Source organism: Tursiops truncatus, chromosome 7 (assembly GCF_011762595.2).
Source record: "Tursiops truncatus isolate mTurTru1 chromosome 7, mTurTru1.mat.Y, whole genome shotgun sequence".
Classification (NCBI taxonomy): Eukaryota; Metazoa; Chordata; class Mammalia; order Artiodactyla; family Delphinidae; genus Tursiops; species Tursiops truncatus.
Window position 1 is genome coordinate 11,361,847 of NC_047040.1, and position 15,959 is coordinate 11,377,805.

The following is a 15,959-nucleotide window of genomic DNA, read 5'->3' on the forward strand; positions in this document are numbered from 1 at the left end:
ATGACCCAGATCGAGATATAAAGCATTTCCAGCATCCAGGTAGCCTTTCTTAACCTGGGTTGCTCAAGAGAATTACTTCCTAAAGCTCTGTAATAGCCACTGAACATTAACTTCTCTTTTACGCATTTATAATAGGAGAGTTGAGAAAGGAGTTAACACACATCTTTTTCTCCGGTCTGTGGTTCAAAAGAGGAAAGCCTGGTAGAGCAAGGCTGCGTTCAAAGAGTTCCTTTGTGCCCCTAATTTGACCAGTTTCATTTATTTATTTATTTTAGCCATGTCGGGTCTTAGTTGCGGCACGTGGGATCTTCTTTGTGGCATGTGGGCTCATAGTTGTGGCATGTGGGCTTCTTAGTTGCGGCATGCATGTGGGATCTAGTTCCCCGACAAGGGATAGAACCCGGGCCCCCTGCATTGGAAGCACAGAGTCTTACCCACTGGACGACCAGGGAAATCCCTAATTTGACCAATTTTAAATTCACAGTTATTTCATGGGATTTATTAGGTTCAACTGGGAAATTCTGAATCTCCACTTTCAAGAAGCCCTTATGCTAGTTCTGTTTCCCATAGTTTACAGTCTCCTCCCAGAAGGCAAATCCATAGGGTGACAAGCTAGGATGCAACGTCTCAAGGCAGGGTCCACGAAGCACCTGGCTAAAACATGGGCCAGGTTGCATTACTTCAAGATCACTGGGAAGAAATCTAAGAAACTGGAGTCAAAGCCATTCTTGGGACCATGTGAGAAATGTGACTATGTTTTCTATTTCAAATACTCATAAACTGAGATCAATATTCCTATATTTGGGCAGAACTGATGGGTGATAAACATTGCTGACATGTTAATGTAAGAGTTGAAGCACCAAAAAATGGATTATATTGGGATAAGCACTTTCAACAATATTGAAACAAACATGAAATTATCATAAAATCTGAAGTTCTATGGGACATCGCAGGGACTGAGATGACTCATATGCCATCCTGGACAGGACTTTGATGTATGTGTCAGCAGGGAGCCTCAGGTTACTGTTTGAGTTCTTAGCATCTGGATTTCTTTGGAGTGTTTTCCCGCTTTGATGAGAAACAGCATTTTTCCCTAAAGGAAAATAACTTCCATAATTTATTTGGGAGTATATAGGGAGATCAGCTATCTGTGATTTAACAGTTTTTTTTTTATTATAAAAGAAATGTATAAGGTGAAGAAATGTGTAAATGTACAAAGTACAGGCATTTATTAAGAAGAATAAATTCCTCCTAATCCCACAATCAAGAAGCATCACTATTAGCATTTTAGTGAATTTCCTTACGGTTTTTTTTATGTACTTTAAAAAATATGACTGCGATGAGATTGCATAAATCAATGTGAATTCTCCCTTTTTCGCTAAAATTATTGTAAGGTTTCTTTCCCATTTAAGACTGGTGGAAAACATCATTTTAAAGGATTAAATGGATATTTCCTATATTATTCATTATACGCATTTATATTTTATAAATATCCACAATGAACCTTACGTTTAAAAACTTTTTAAAATTTACCCTTAGGTCCAGGAGGCCCAGGGAATCCGATTCCTGGAATTCCTGGTTCACCATCGGGCCCAGGAAGACCCAGATCACATTTTCCTGTGGATCCAGGGATACCTTAAAAACATGCATACATTTACATCAGTGCCTTCCCTTTATCTTGCCTTAAAACAAAATGTTTGTTTCTCGGTCATCCCGGATCTTTTTGAAAATTAAGAAATAATAACCCCACCTTCCTCCCCCTTTCTATGCAATGAGCTAATCATTAGGAGGTGCAAATAATTTTGAAAATATAATTTAACTCCTAAAAAGAAATATTCTCGATATCTTGAACTATATGTCTCCCTCCATCAATGCAAAGTTAAGTTTTAGACGATGTTGGCAAAGAAGGTAAGTTTTCAAATGAAGAAGCTGTGGGAACTGTCCTGATTAAACACCAGCCCACATTCCTTGCTCCTCCACCAAAAATCCATGCAGATTGTTCTGCATTCCAACTCCTCTTAAGTAATGGTAGAGATTCTGTTTTGGAATCAGAAGTACTAACAGGAATAATCTGGGGAACCTCATAGGACAACAGCAAGTCTCCTGTCTGTTGGCTTGTCCCTTCTGGCCTGCACTGTTTTTTTTGGAGCCAGTGACTATATGCTTTCCTTAGAATGGGAGAGTTATAACTAGGAGAGTCAGGGTGCCATCTGATGCCATGTACCAGATGTGGCAAAGGGATACTCACCAGGTGGACCTTGGGGGCCAGCACGGCCTGGGGCTCCAGGAGGTCCTGGGGGCCCTGGAACTGGTGTCAAAACACCGATTTCTCCCTTAGGACCTTAAGAAAATTTGCATCATAAGATTGGTGTGCATATTGAAGCTTTTCTTTCTTCAGAAGGGAAAAACACAATTATAAGGGGTTCATAAACATACCCTAAGGAATATAAAAACTAATCTGCTTCCATAGGCTTCAAAACTGGCTTAAAGATGACCAGCTCATCTACTATTGTCTAAGCCTTGTTTTAATTAAGAGCCCAACATGCTGGTCTATTAAAAGAGAGCCTATTTTTAAAAATATTGATAATATGGAATTCAGCCTAACTGCTGGTGAATACTAGTAGGATATTTATTTATTGGGTGACTAGTTTTCACAGGAAGGCAGTATGGTTTATTGGACAAAACATGAAGTGAGGCCTAACAAGTTGATCTGGGCTTGATTCTTGGCCCTGCTTTTTTTTTTTTTTTTTTTGTGGTACGCGGGCCTCTCACTGTTGTGGCCTCTCCCGTTGCAGAGCACAGGCTCCGGACGCGCAGGCTCAGCGGCCATGGCTCACGGGCCTAGCCGCTCCGCGGCATGTGGGATCATCCCGGATCGGGGCATGAACCCGCGTCCCCTGTATCGGCAGGCGGACTCTCAACCACTGCGCCACCAGGGAAGCCCGGGCATGTTTTTTAACATAAGTTCCTCATGTGTTGAGAAAATAATGCCTGTGTCACTGGTAAAGATTTGAGATAACATTCTGACCACAGTGGCCAATATTAAAAACATGTTAGTGATCAGTATTGTCCATATATTCATATATTTATAGATAGAATAAGTTTACAGTAATGTGATGGGGAAAATTTGGTAATAATATATTTTATGACAGTGGAGTCCTTCACTAAAAATTCACATTTAGAAAGAACAGAAGAAGATTTGAAGATGGATTAGAAGAGGGCTGAGTAAACTTTTTCAGTAAAGGACCAGATAGTAAATAATTTAGACTTTATGGCCCAGGTGGTTCTCTGTTGCAATTACTCAACTCTGTTATCCTAGTGTGAGAGTAGCCAGGAACAATCTGTAAATAAATGAGCATAGCTGTGTGCCAATACACCTATATAGACACTGAAACTTGAATTTTATATAATTTTAACATGTCACAAAATATTATTCGAAAGGTTTTTTCCCCAATCATCTAAAAATATAAAAACCATTCTTAGCTTGGGAACTATACATGAGTGGGAGGTGGGCTGGATTGAGACTGAGGTCTGCCATGGTTTGCCAATCCCTGGATTAGAATAGCAGCCTCAAAGGTAAGGTGCAGAAAAAAACACACATGTATGAATAATCACAAAATAAGATTTACATATGTGTGTGGACAGAAATGCATGCATACAATTTATAATATACTGGTGACCCTTGAACAACACAAGTTTGAACCACGAGGGTTCACTCATTCGCGGATTTTTTCAATAGTAAATACTAGAGTACTACATGAACTACAGATACGGAGGAACCACACATAGGAGGGTTGACTCTAAGTTATACACGTAGAGGGTTGCCCGTCCTAACTCCCGCGTTATCTGAGGGTCACCTGTATGTGAATACTGCTGGGGATACTGCACTCAAAATTTTATTCCTGGTGACGGATGCTATAAAAAGATTTGGAGACCAGTGGTTTTTTGGGTCTCTAGAGTGATTTTAGAAGTAAAAAACGACCATGGTAGCATTATTTGTTTAACACTGTCAGTAACGTGAAATTCTCATCTTTCGCCATGTTCTCCACCACGGATAAACATTGAGGTTCAGATCCCTCCTGAATCCCGCAGGTACGTTCAGTATACGTGGATCCCAAAATTAACGGGACTTTATTATCAAGACAACTTTTCTTCATTTGTCTTAGATACTTTGAAGTTTTATTTAGAAACCATTTATGAGGTTATGAATCAAAAAGAACAAATTTGCAATAACATGAGTGGGCCCTGGGCCCAGGAAGAGGCTTCTCAAGTTCAATCCTATAGGTTTTTGCCTTCCCTTTGTTTATCGTAGCTAACTTCCGCTCATCTCTTAGGATCTATTCACTCCGTGTATTTATATCAGTAATGAAATTTCCAGTATTCCTAGGAAATATCAGCTGTACTGCTCACTAACAGGGAAAAAAAGGATTATCTCTACCATATCCTACATGTTATTTCCCAGTGTCTACAAGTTGACATCGTCTATTTACTAGAAGCATGTTTCTATTCATTAGTCTTGAGGGAGTTTCACTAGCGCTAGGAACCATCAACCCACTCCACAGGAAAACAGGACTGGAAAGAAAACTAACCAACCGGCTTCTCCAGGTGGTCCAGGGGCTCCAGGAAGTCCTTGGGTGCCCTTTGGACCAGGCTCTCCCCAAGGTCCATAGTCTGATGGTCCAGCCGGTCCTGCAGGTCCTGGGGACCCAGGGATGCCAGGATCCCCTGGAAGACCCTGGTCTCCCTTCTCCCCCCTCAGGGCCTGTATCAATAGAAATATGTTTGGATAGTGATTCGTCCAGTATCCCTTTACACAGGCTAACCTCACCGTGAATATGAATACCAGTTAGGTTGTCATGGAGAAGATCTTGAATTAAAAAGCAGTTGTTACCTGAAGGGCATTGTTCCTAAAATAAGAGCACTGAATGATGTCTGTTGTTTTGCCTTTTGGAATCCAGCAACATTTCATTAACTCTCTTGAGTCCCACTTAAGGTGTCCTACAATGGGATGCCACATATGACAACAGCCCCAAAAACTTAGCTCAAATTGGCCAACAACTCAAATGGCATTAGAGATGACATTCATGTTACTGGCACATTTCTAAAATAAAACCAGTACAGCAAACTTTAATTTGATTGGTTTTTCACCAGGTATTTTCATTATAAAGGAGATATTCTATCTATAGTAATTTTTTTCTTATAAAATATTTTTTTTGTTGTTAATTCCATAGTCTGTCACTTTGAAAATGAGTTGTTTATTTTAAAGAAGTTGAATTTGACAAAATAATCGAAGTTCCCCTTCTTCTCCAACATGGCCCCAAATAATAAATTTGACTGGATTTTTCATTGTTTAGTGTCAATGCGGGACTGAGTAATCCTTCTTTCATAATCGCAGGGTGTAAGACTCAAATCAGTTCCTTGATTTTCTCTTACTTTCTGGGACTTCTTTACTGGAACTAATAAAAAAAATTAGGGCGATGCAAATGGAAGCATCACGTGAACTGTCTTGATATCAGACCAAAAGAGTTCCCAACCCCAGCCCTCTTTAAGGATAACCGCCACTCTGGAGGGGCCGCTGACAGTTTGCCAAAGAGAGTCTGAAACATTGGCCCTGCTAGCTGCTTCCACTCAAAAAGCGTTTTGTAGTTAAAAGGTTTAGGAAAGTCTGCATATCATATCCACAACCTGGGGAGTCACCACTCATATTCTCATACTAAAGGGTCTGTGAGTGAATCTTTAAATTTGTTTGACGAGTTTCTCTGCTTGAGGTGAAACCCTTTGTATTGGATGACACTGATTAACCCTGGGAGAAACTGGGATTTTATAAAACAGGCTGGGCAGCATGCCTTGCAAACTTCTCAGGTACATGCGATAGGTTCTCAGCCTCTGCCTCTATGACATTTAAAAACAGATTCTGGGGACGAAGTGAGAGAGTGGCATGGACTTATATATACTACCAAATGTAAACTAGGTAGCTAGTGGGAAGCAGCTGCATAGCACAGGGAGACCAGCTCGGTGCTTTGTGACCACCTGGAGGGGTGGGATAGGGAGGGTGGGAGGGAGATGCAAGAGGGAGGAGATATGAGGATATACATATATGTGTAGCTGATTCCCTGTGTTATAAAGCAGAAACTAACACACCATTTTAAAGCAATTATACTCCAATAAAGACGCTAAAAAAAAAAAGATCCTGGTAGGAACCTCTCACTTGAACGTGTGAGAGATTCCATCCCATGAAAAGAGACAGAATTATATAAACTTAAATACGGTAAATGATAAAACATTTACCCAAATGACAAAGCCCTAACTATTCTGTCCTCTTATGCATTTATTTTTACTTAAAAGAATGAACATTGTCCCCCAAATGTTGACTAAAACTTTCCATTATTAATCATTTTCTGAACTTCCCTATAAACTCATTTGATACAAATGTGGAATTGTAACTTGTGTATGAAACAAGGTCATTATCAATGTGGAATTTTCTATGGGCTAAAAAAACCATGGAGTGCTATTTTTTTTCGTCAAAATACTATAAATATTTGTTCGGGTTATTACTGCTCATTTGAAGATGCCTAATCCTGCAGTTAAAGGGATGAACTGTGCTGAATGGCCAACAATTTTTTGAAAAGAAATCATCTGATGTCTTAACTTTAGAGCCCTTCATTCAGAGGGAGGGTAATTTGAAAAAAGTGTCTAGATACCAACCGGTTCTCCCTTAGGTCCTGGTAATCCTTTTACTCCCGGAGTTCCAGGAATTCCATCCAAGCCCTTTCTTCCAGGATGTCCTCGGAGCCCTGGATCCCCTGGGGCACCCACTTGTCTCTCTGGCCGAGATGCTTCACCTTTTTCTCCTTTAAGTCCTGGATGACCCTGATCACCCGGCAATCCCTAGGGTGGTACAAACATGAGTCTACCTTGCATTTGGGTACAGTTCTTGTGTCAATATTTAAAAATGTCAATAAGAACTTTTCAATTTTAATGAACATGAATTTTTTTCCAGACCCTTTCTTTGGCCCATAAGTAAAATTTCAAGCTATTTGGCTTTATCTTTTTCTTCCAAAACTATAAAAAAAATTCAATTAGTGTAATTCAATGCAATATATATACAATAATATAATTCAATATGATACAACCTTCATCATAATTCAGATTATGTTAGAATACTGGTAAATTTCAATATACATCTATGGATAATTTGATTTAAATATATTTATCCAAGTATAACTTTCTGACTTAAATTTTTAACAACTTTATTGATGTATAATTTACATATTATAAAATGAATCTTTTGTAAGAATACAATTCAATGATTTTTGGTAAATTTACACATTCATGCCACAATCACCACCGTCCAGTGTTAGGATGTTTCCACCACTCCTCCAAATTCCCCCAAATCTATTTGCAGTCCATCCCTGTTCCCAGCCTCAGCCCCAGGCAGCCACTGATCAGCTTCTGTCTCTGATACCATTTGAAATGATTATAAATTCATTCATTCATTCACTTATTCTTTCGCACATCATTCATTTATTCATTCAACCAACAAGTATCTACTAAGTGCTTTACTATTAAGTGCTCCTTGCCAGGCACCAAACTGACAACCTATATGGGGTGCAACCATATTTCCAGAGGGCTCCATTTTCCAAATTGAAAGTAAATAAAGCGTTAAAACCATGAAATCTTACCGGAAATCCTGGAAGACCAGCGCTTCCTGGGGACCCTGGGATTCCTTTAATGCCAGCTGCCCCTTGTCTTCCTGAAAGCAGTAAATTATTAAGTATACATTGAACACAAACTCTGAACACCTAGGGTAATGCAGTATGTGAAGAAAATAGGATGTCTTCTTCTGAAGAAAGAAACTTTCTTTATTAAAACACACAGTGCAAGGTAAGAATGGGAGTAAATAACTGGAATAAGAGAGAACATTCAAAACAAGAACTCTTAAATTTTAGCTTCCTAAAATTCTTGTCTTTATCATTTTAAGGAGACACATTTTTTCTTCTAATGATAAAAGTAATGGGTGTTCATTGTAAAAAAAAAATACAGAAAGAAGAGAATAAAAATCACACATACGGGGGCGGTTGTGGTGTGATGAATTGGGAGACTGGAATTGACATATATACACTAATATGTATAAAATAGATAACTAATGAGAACTTGCTGTATAAAAATAAAATAAAATAAAATTCAAAAAACAAATCACGCATAAATCTACCACCAGAAGACAGTATTTGCTAAAATTTTCATGTGCATTACTCATAAAATTATATATCCATAAATGCATAGGACTCATAATACACTTTTTTGGAATCATACTGTACATATGTCAATAAATATGGACTTACAGCTTCCCTTTAAATGGCTGCATGGTAGCCTATTGTATGGGTGAACCATCATTCATTCAGCTAACAGCTATGTTTAGACATTTAGATTGTCTTATTCAACTTTAGTTGTTGTAAACAGTGCTGTGATAAATACCTCTGGATATTTAGTTCTGCAAATTTATCCAAAGATTTCCTTTACAATAAATTGCTAAAAGTGTAACTGCAGGTCCAAACAGGTACAAATCTTTCTGAGGCTTTGTATATCGGTTGCCATATTGCGTTTTACTGTATGATTTTATTCTTCCTCTATTTAACTATCTCTGTAAAGAGGATCCCTTTAGAGGATCTTTTGGACGGATCTCAGGTCAGTTTATTAACAAATGTTTATTCAGATTTTTTTTTTTGGCAAGATCTAAGCCAGGAGAATGTTTTGTATAGTAATCCAAACAGTTTTACTGCTTATGTATCTCTTTGAGCTATACCTGTAGTACCTCAAATGTAGGAAAACCAAGGAATATACAGCAATGCGACCGGTTGGTTAGCAGCAGTGAGCTACCTGCCTGCAACACTAACCTTGGGCCAGAGATCGCTCTGGGGATGTAGGAAAATTATGATGGCTTTCCTTTTGTTCTTTACCTTCCTCCCTTCCTTTTAGTTGTTGTTTTAACATTTCCCCCAGAGACTTGGGCCTCAAATAGGAGCTGTATGAAGAACACTGCCCCCTGTTCTTTGCCCCATCCTTTCCCGTCAGGCTGGTCTCAGGGAGTCAGGGGGCAGTGACTGCAAAGCAACTAAGGCCTTCATGAAGAAGTGGGTAGGATTTGAGGGTGACAAAGGACCCCTGCCCCAATGCATGTCCTCTACTGGCTGGCCACAGTGCTCGCAGCTGCCACCGTGAGCCTTTCTTCTTTGGACTGAGACCAAGCCTCCCCGAAGACTCTGTGTCAACGCAAATGTCTACTGGATGGTGGTAACATGCAAACATGCTCTTATCTCCAAAGGTAGAGCTTTTGGCTCTTAGCTCCTAAGGTAGAGCTTTGGATTAACTTGGCTCAAAGGGCAGCGCCTGGTACAGCAATTAAGGGGTTCCAGTGTAGAAGGCGGGAGCATGTCTCCAGAGGAGAGTGTCTGGACTGGAGTCAGGCTCTACCGCTTATTAGCTATGTCATCTGATACCTCAGCTTCCTCTGTTAAATGGGGTTAATGTAACACTTGGCTCTAGGGTTGACATGAGGACTAAGGGATGGAGGCACAGAAGACATCTAGAACCATGCCTAGGGCACTGAGCGAGGGCTCCGTAACTTGAGAGCTCTTAGTAGTTAATGAGAAATCATTTGAGGATGGTGTCTATAGACCAAGGTGCTAATGGCAGAACCCAGATGGTGTGTGATACCACGTGAAGGCCCTGGGTGGCCAGCAGAGTGGCACAGGGGCAGAGGAACCCAACTAATAAAATAGAGACTTTTTTCTACTTCAAGGCTTTGTCCATGGTCATTTCTATGACCAGGGAAGGGGAAGGTAGGAGAGCCGAGGCAGAGCCAGCCTGGAGCAACAGTGCTGAGGTGGAGAGCTCTAGTCCGGCACAGAGGTCGACAAGGGAAGCGACATACGCTTTATTTAGTCCTCAGGGTACTGGCCTATGAAATGTTTTTTCCTTCAAAAGTTGACGGCTAATTTTTTTTAAAACATGAGATTTCAGATAAAAAATCCCAATGTTATTTCCCATGAAAGATTGGAAGATTTATTAGCACAGAGCCTAAAAGGCTGCCAAGTAACAACAGGGTGGAGTTGAGCGCCTCGTGGCACCTTCCCGTTTACCGCGGAGCCCCTTCAGTTTACTGAAGTCCTCACCACTCCCTATCTTCCCCAGCACTGGGGCCACGGGTGAACTTTGTTATCGTGCTTGTACGGTTAAGCATAATGTGAAATAGTGCATGTGCCCAGGATGATATCAAAAGGGGGCACATGAAAAATTAGACTGAGAAGGGTCATGTCTCTTGAAAAAAAGAATGGGAGACAGTTTCTTGCATTTTTTTTTTTTTTTGGCCACGTCTCTCAGCTTGCAGGATCTTAATTCCCCAACCAGGGATCGAACCCTCACCCCCTGCAGTGGAAGCCCAGAGTCTTAACCACTGGACTGCCAGGGAAGTCCCAGGGGCTTATTTCTTTATGGAAGAAAAAAGTGGTTTGTGTTTGGTATGGCTGCTTCACTCCTCCGAGTTACCAGCTGCTCCCCTGTAGAAAAGTGAGTTTACAATTCCTGGATAACACAGTGGTTTGCTAGAGTTCAGCAACTAAGACGGAATAAGGGGAAATGCCAGCTTTTATGGGATTTTTGGCTTACTTTATGTTAACAGAGTGTGTTTCTGAAAGTCTCCCTCTAAATTCATATAAACCACATCCTGACATCTAGCAGTCTGATGCCTTTTTTTCCTGCCCAATGAATCGACCCTTTCGGTACTTGAAAAGATACTTGTGTGCAAATTGTCTGTACCTGGGAATCCTTTTACGCCATCTAACCCCGGCAATCCTGGGGGGCCTGGAGGCCCCGGGACACAAGGACACTGTGTGCACAAAAGGCCTGGCTCCCCTGCAATGAGAACACACTTGCATCACTCACAAACCCATGCCGAGTCCTTAGAATGGACGTATTTTTGAACCACACGATCATTCGTTACGCCTAAAAATTTTTTCATGTATTGAAAATCATTTAGGACATTGTACATATTAATAAAAACATCATTCATCTATTATACCTGCTTACTTTATCTGACCTTATTTTTTGGGTTCTGAGAGAGGAAATCCCAAGAGCCTAGTATTAAATATTTACTATTTCAGTGTTTCTCTCCTCGAGTGCAGGCTACAACCCACATTCTAGGAAGAGCCAATGATTTATTGCACAGGTGCTAAATAAATGATTCATTTCCAGATAAATAAATACCGTTAGGTAATCCTTTTGGAAAAGAAGCCGTCTCTGACTGTCTGCTATTTTGGGGTCATTGTTGTCTCAGGGAAATATAAAATCAGTGATAATAAAGATGATGAGAATGGCTTATTCTAGTTGAGAAACATCACTGATTGAACCAACCTTTGGGCCCATCGACTCCCGGGATTCCTGGAGACCCTGTATGGCCTGGAGGTCCACCAACTCCAGGGGGACCTCTGCGAAGAACAATACCACCTACAAAGAGAAAACACCAAAGCTAGTTTTTTGTTTTTGTTTTTTTTGCGGTACGGGGGCCTCTCACTGTTGTGGCCTCTCCCGTTGCGGAGCACAGGCTCTAGACGCACAGGCTCAGTGGCCATGACTCCGGGCCTCGCCGCTCAGCGGTATGTGGGATCTTCCCGGACCAGGGCACGAACCCGTGTCCCCTGCATCGGCAGGTGGACTCTCAACCACTGCGCCACCAGGGAAGCCCGAGTTTGTCATTCTTAAAGCAGCTTTTCAAGAAAGCTGTTCCCAGTCTTCCACATACATCTGCTATTATAATGGTACGGTCAATAGTTAATTCTCTCAAATTGTTGTGTTCTATGATCTAATTTTTGGTCTTGCCATTTCCAATATAGGTTGAAGGCAATGCTGATGAAACTAAATATGTACAAACAATACCTATAGCTTCCCCCAATTTCAGAGCAACAGGTAACAGTGGAAACATTTAATTTGGATGGAATATGTATGTGTTATATTATGTCTGTTCCATTATGAAAGAATGCTTATTTTGTGATCCAGTTATCTGTGTCCTTAAGTTGAATGGGTAGTTATCTCTGAACAGTAAAATCTACTTCCACTTCTAAAACAAATACATCATAGGGATGAAATATACAGCATGGTAACTATAGTTAATAATACTGTATTGCACATTTGAAAGTTGCTAAGAGAATAGGTCTTAGAAGTTCTCATCACAAGAGAAAAATTGTAACTACGTATGGTGACAGACACTAACTAGACACTGTGATGATCATTTCATAATATATACAAATATTGAATCAATATGTTGTACGCCTGAAACTAATATAATGTTGTACATCAATTATACTTCAATAAAACAAACTGAATTTAAAAAATAGAAAAAAAAGGAAAATCTTATGGCACTTTTATACTTAACGTAGACTCATGTATACTTTTACACATTTGTGGATACTTATACATTTTCATATTCATTTCATATTTAACTCAACAAATATTTGAGTACCTACAATGTTCCAGCCCCCATGCTGTATGCTGGGCTTCAAAGAGTAAATGAGACACTCCCTGACCTCAAAGAGCTTTGAGTCTTATAGGGGAAACTGACTCAGACAAGCAATGTGGAAAATTCTATGATCAGGATAAACCTGAGTGTTATAAGAGGTAGGTGGGCTCAGTGAAAACTTTCTGCAGGACTTTGAAGCTCCAACAGGAAGGACAGATAGGTGTTGCTTAGAGAAGAAAGGGTAAGAAACAAGAACAGTCTCTGAAGGGCGAGGGAGCATGGTGCCTTTGGAGCGGGAGCTGATCTATGGCAGGCGCCCTGTGGGCCAGATTCTGATTTGAACATTCCTGAGCTTCGTGAGCTGTGCGTATCAGGCTTGTCATCGATAAAAGGAGGACACAAAACCTACACCTGGAGAAAGACTTGGAGGGCTAGAAGTTGTTCAAACCCCTGATATACAGTAAAGTATTTTTGTTGAGTTTTGCTTTGCTTAGTTTTCCATAGATCCACTCCATAGCTTAACAGCTTGTTCTTAGACATTGTCTTCTGTTAATAGGATAATTTCTTAGATTGTTGTTAGCCTAAAGGAAAGCTTTTATTTATTTATTTATTTATTTAGGCCGTGATGCGCTGCTTCTGGGATCTTAGTTCCCTGACCAGGGATTGAACCCAGGCCACGGCAGTGGAAGTGCCGAATCCTAACTACTAGAACACCAGGGAACTCCCTTTATTTTTAATATTACTCATACAACTAGACACTTAACAGAATTATTTTATTACTACTAAGAGTTTTCCAGATTATTCTTTTTAATTTTCTATGTTTATAATTATATTGTCTATAAATAATGTTTCTTCCTTTCTTAAAAATATCACTGATGCATGGAAGATTCTTAAGGCTAGGAGGAGGGTTGGGTATAAAACACAAGACCTCCCAGGAACCTGCCAGGAAAGGCATGTAAAAATATATAGAGCGATCTGTATGTTCCTGAGGTTCTATATCCCTATCAGCCACATACAGAATGCTAAGTGGCTCTATCAGGGGATGGAGAGAAAAGGATAACTTCATCAGAACTTCCAGGTACCGCTTCAGAGCCTCTGGGCTGCAGCTCTGCGGTTTCTGACCCACTTTTCCTGGCAGCATCTTGCTTTGGTCCATGTTGCACACCTCTAGCCTCCTGTCCTGGGGCTCCCCTGCTGATGACAAGCCCCAGGACGCCCCAGGAGCCATGCCAACACAGCCTGGAAGTGTGTGTCTGTGGGGGGACGTGGATGGGGATGGTAGGGTGTTAGTCCCGTCCTGTGGCGCACAACTTTGACCCATGCGAAATAGGGTCTGGTGGGGAAATTCTTGCCTCTTTGTCTCCCCAGGAAAGATTATCCTGAGACGAAGTTATACAGCTTCTTGGAAGATAGTCTCCAGGGACTGAATGAGCAGTTGCGCTTGGCCTAGGCCAACTTGATAATGGTCATTCCTTCCCTGCTTCTCTCCCCTTGTTCCTGTTTCCTGCTCCACCCTCTGTGGGAACTCAGGCTAACACTGGGCTGCGCTTGCAAAGTAGCCCTGCCACCGTAGCTGCTTCCACAGATAGTTAATAAAATGAAACTCCAGTGGAAACATAACTCCTACAGTCCACACTGATGGCCAAGCTGCGTGTAAGGTTCATCGCCCCCGATGGGCACTTCTCTGTCACCGGGCAACGTACGCAAAAGGGCATCTTTACCTGGTGGTCCTGGAGGTCCTGGCAACCCTGTAGGGCCTGGTGAACCAGGACAGCCAGGGGACCCGGGAAGCCCCACTGCGCTCTTTCCTGGGGGTCCTCGCTCGCCTTTACTTCCTTTTGCTCCTGGTACTCCAGGGGCTCCTTGGAGGCCAGGCCTTGATGACCCTTGGAGAAAATAATCATTTATTGTTTTTTAGATGTTTCCCTGATTAATATACATTTGTTTTTCAATTGCAAAAAGTGATATATTCTTATAAAAGTTGTACAATTGAAAAGTATATAGAGCATATAAAAGTGAATTATCTGATGTCCCTTATCTGTGGCCTTGTTAAACTATCACAATACAGCAGAGCTCAGACCATTCCATTTCAAGAAGATAATTTATGTGACTTATTACAAGGGGCTGAAACAGAGGCTGGGATGCACTGTAGTCTCTTGATTCAAAAGGACTTCAGGAGAAATTCTTCAGTATATGTTATTTTATAAATTCTTTTTATTAGAGACTAAAAGATGCCTATCTTTCAGGGTCTCCAATGAGAAAGAGAGAAAATTGTAATTGGACGTTTTTCTTGCCAATCGTCTTAGTTATATTAAAGGGTATCCTGGGGGAGGCAGGCATCTCCTGGGGCAGAAGCCATGCCAGGTGATACAAAACCCCCTTCTTCTGTCCCTTCTAAAATGACCCGGATGTGAGAAGGGCAGTCTCAAATCTCTGCCTCATAGTTAAGAATCTCTGCTGAGAAACCAGTGGGGGTAATATCCGATTATTTCTGATTATTGAGCTTGAAGATTTTGGCCTAAAGGCTAATAATCCTTCGGATTGACATCTGTTTTAGAGCTTTTTAATTTTCACTTGCTGGCTTTTTAAACCATTCTATTCATTACTTGGAAGGAAGTCTTTCTTAATATTTGGTCAGACCTTTAAAATCCCCTTTTGCATCATTTCGACTTCAAGAAATACCTGCTGTTAAGAGTTTGGTATATATTTTTCCACGCATATGCAAGAACACATAATATTTATCCACTGATCTTTTTCTTTTGCAATAGGATTATAATATACATGTAGTTCTTCAGTCTGTTTAATTTTAATTCATTTTCAAAATTATGAAATAGTTTAAATATACAGCATAGTACAGAGAAAAATATAGTCAATGGCAGGGCTTACCAAATCTTTGCTATTTTGTTCTTAGTTTTGTCTCCTTTACAAAATGACACATTACGGTACGACAGTTATAACTGAGGCTACGGTCGTTGATCTTTAACCATCCTTGATCCTATTCTTCCTCTCTCAAGAGGCAACCACTCAAATGACTCACAGATATTTTCTCCACTTCACAGAATTGTCTATGTACCACAAACAATATATTTTTAAAATTAAAACTTTACACAACAGCTGTAATCTATGTGTCTTTAGGCAACTTGTGATACACTACGAAAACTATCATTTTAAGCAACCTAGTTGCCATAAAATTATTGTTTTTCTAGCTCTGTGCCTCTTCTGAGTTTCAAGCCTTCTGCTCCTTACACTGAAGTTACTGTCTTACACTTAGTTAAAACTACTGAGAAGTAAAAAAGAGCATTTCTCTATTACTTTGTGTCAGTTTCCCAGTTTCCACTTCCTTTTCCCCTGCAGGTCACAAAGTTAACGATTAAGACGTTGGAAACACTTGTATATCAATGAATGAAACATTTGTCTTATGTAAATACTGTCGACTCACTAGAGAGCA

General features: G+C 40.5%; 1 protein-coding gene across 1 annotated transcript in view; it reads right to left on the reverse strand.

Annotated features, from left to right (window-relative positions):
- COL4A3 (collagen type IV alpha 3 chain) overlaps positions 1-15,959 on the reverse strand; it is a 133,906-nt gene that overhangs the window by 33,847 nt on the left and 84,100 nt on the right. The window contains exons 18-25 of the mRNA XM_073807882.1: positions 14,233-14,397; positions 11,410-11,502; positions 10,816-10,911; positions 7,683-7,753; positions 6,706-6,888; positions 4,594-4,762; positions 2,249-2,341; positions 1,534-1,635 (exon numbers count right to left, since the gene is read on the reverse strand). Of these exons, the coding sequence (XP_073663983.1) occupies positions 1,534-1,635; positions 2,249-2,341; positions 4,594-4,762; positions 6,706-6,888; positions 7,683-7,753; positions 10,816-10,911; positions 11,410-11,502; positions 14,233-14,397 (972 nt within the window). The remainder of the gene's footprint in view (positions 1-1,533; positions 1,636-2,248; positions 2,342-4,593; positions 4,763-6,705; positions 6,889-7,682; positions 7,754-10,815; positions 10,912-11,409; positions 11,503-14,232; positions 14,398-15,959) is intronic.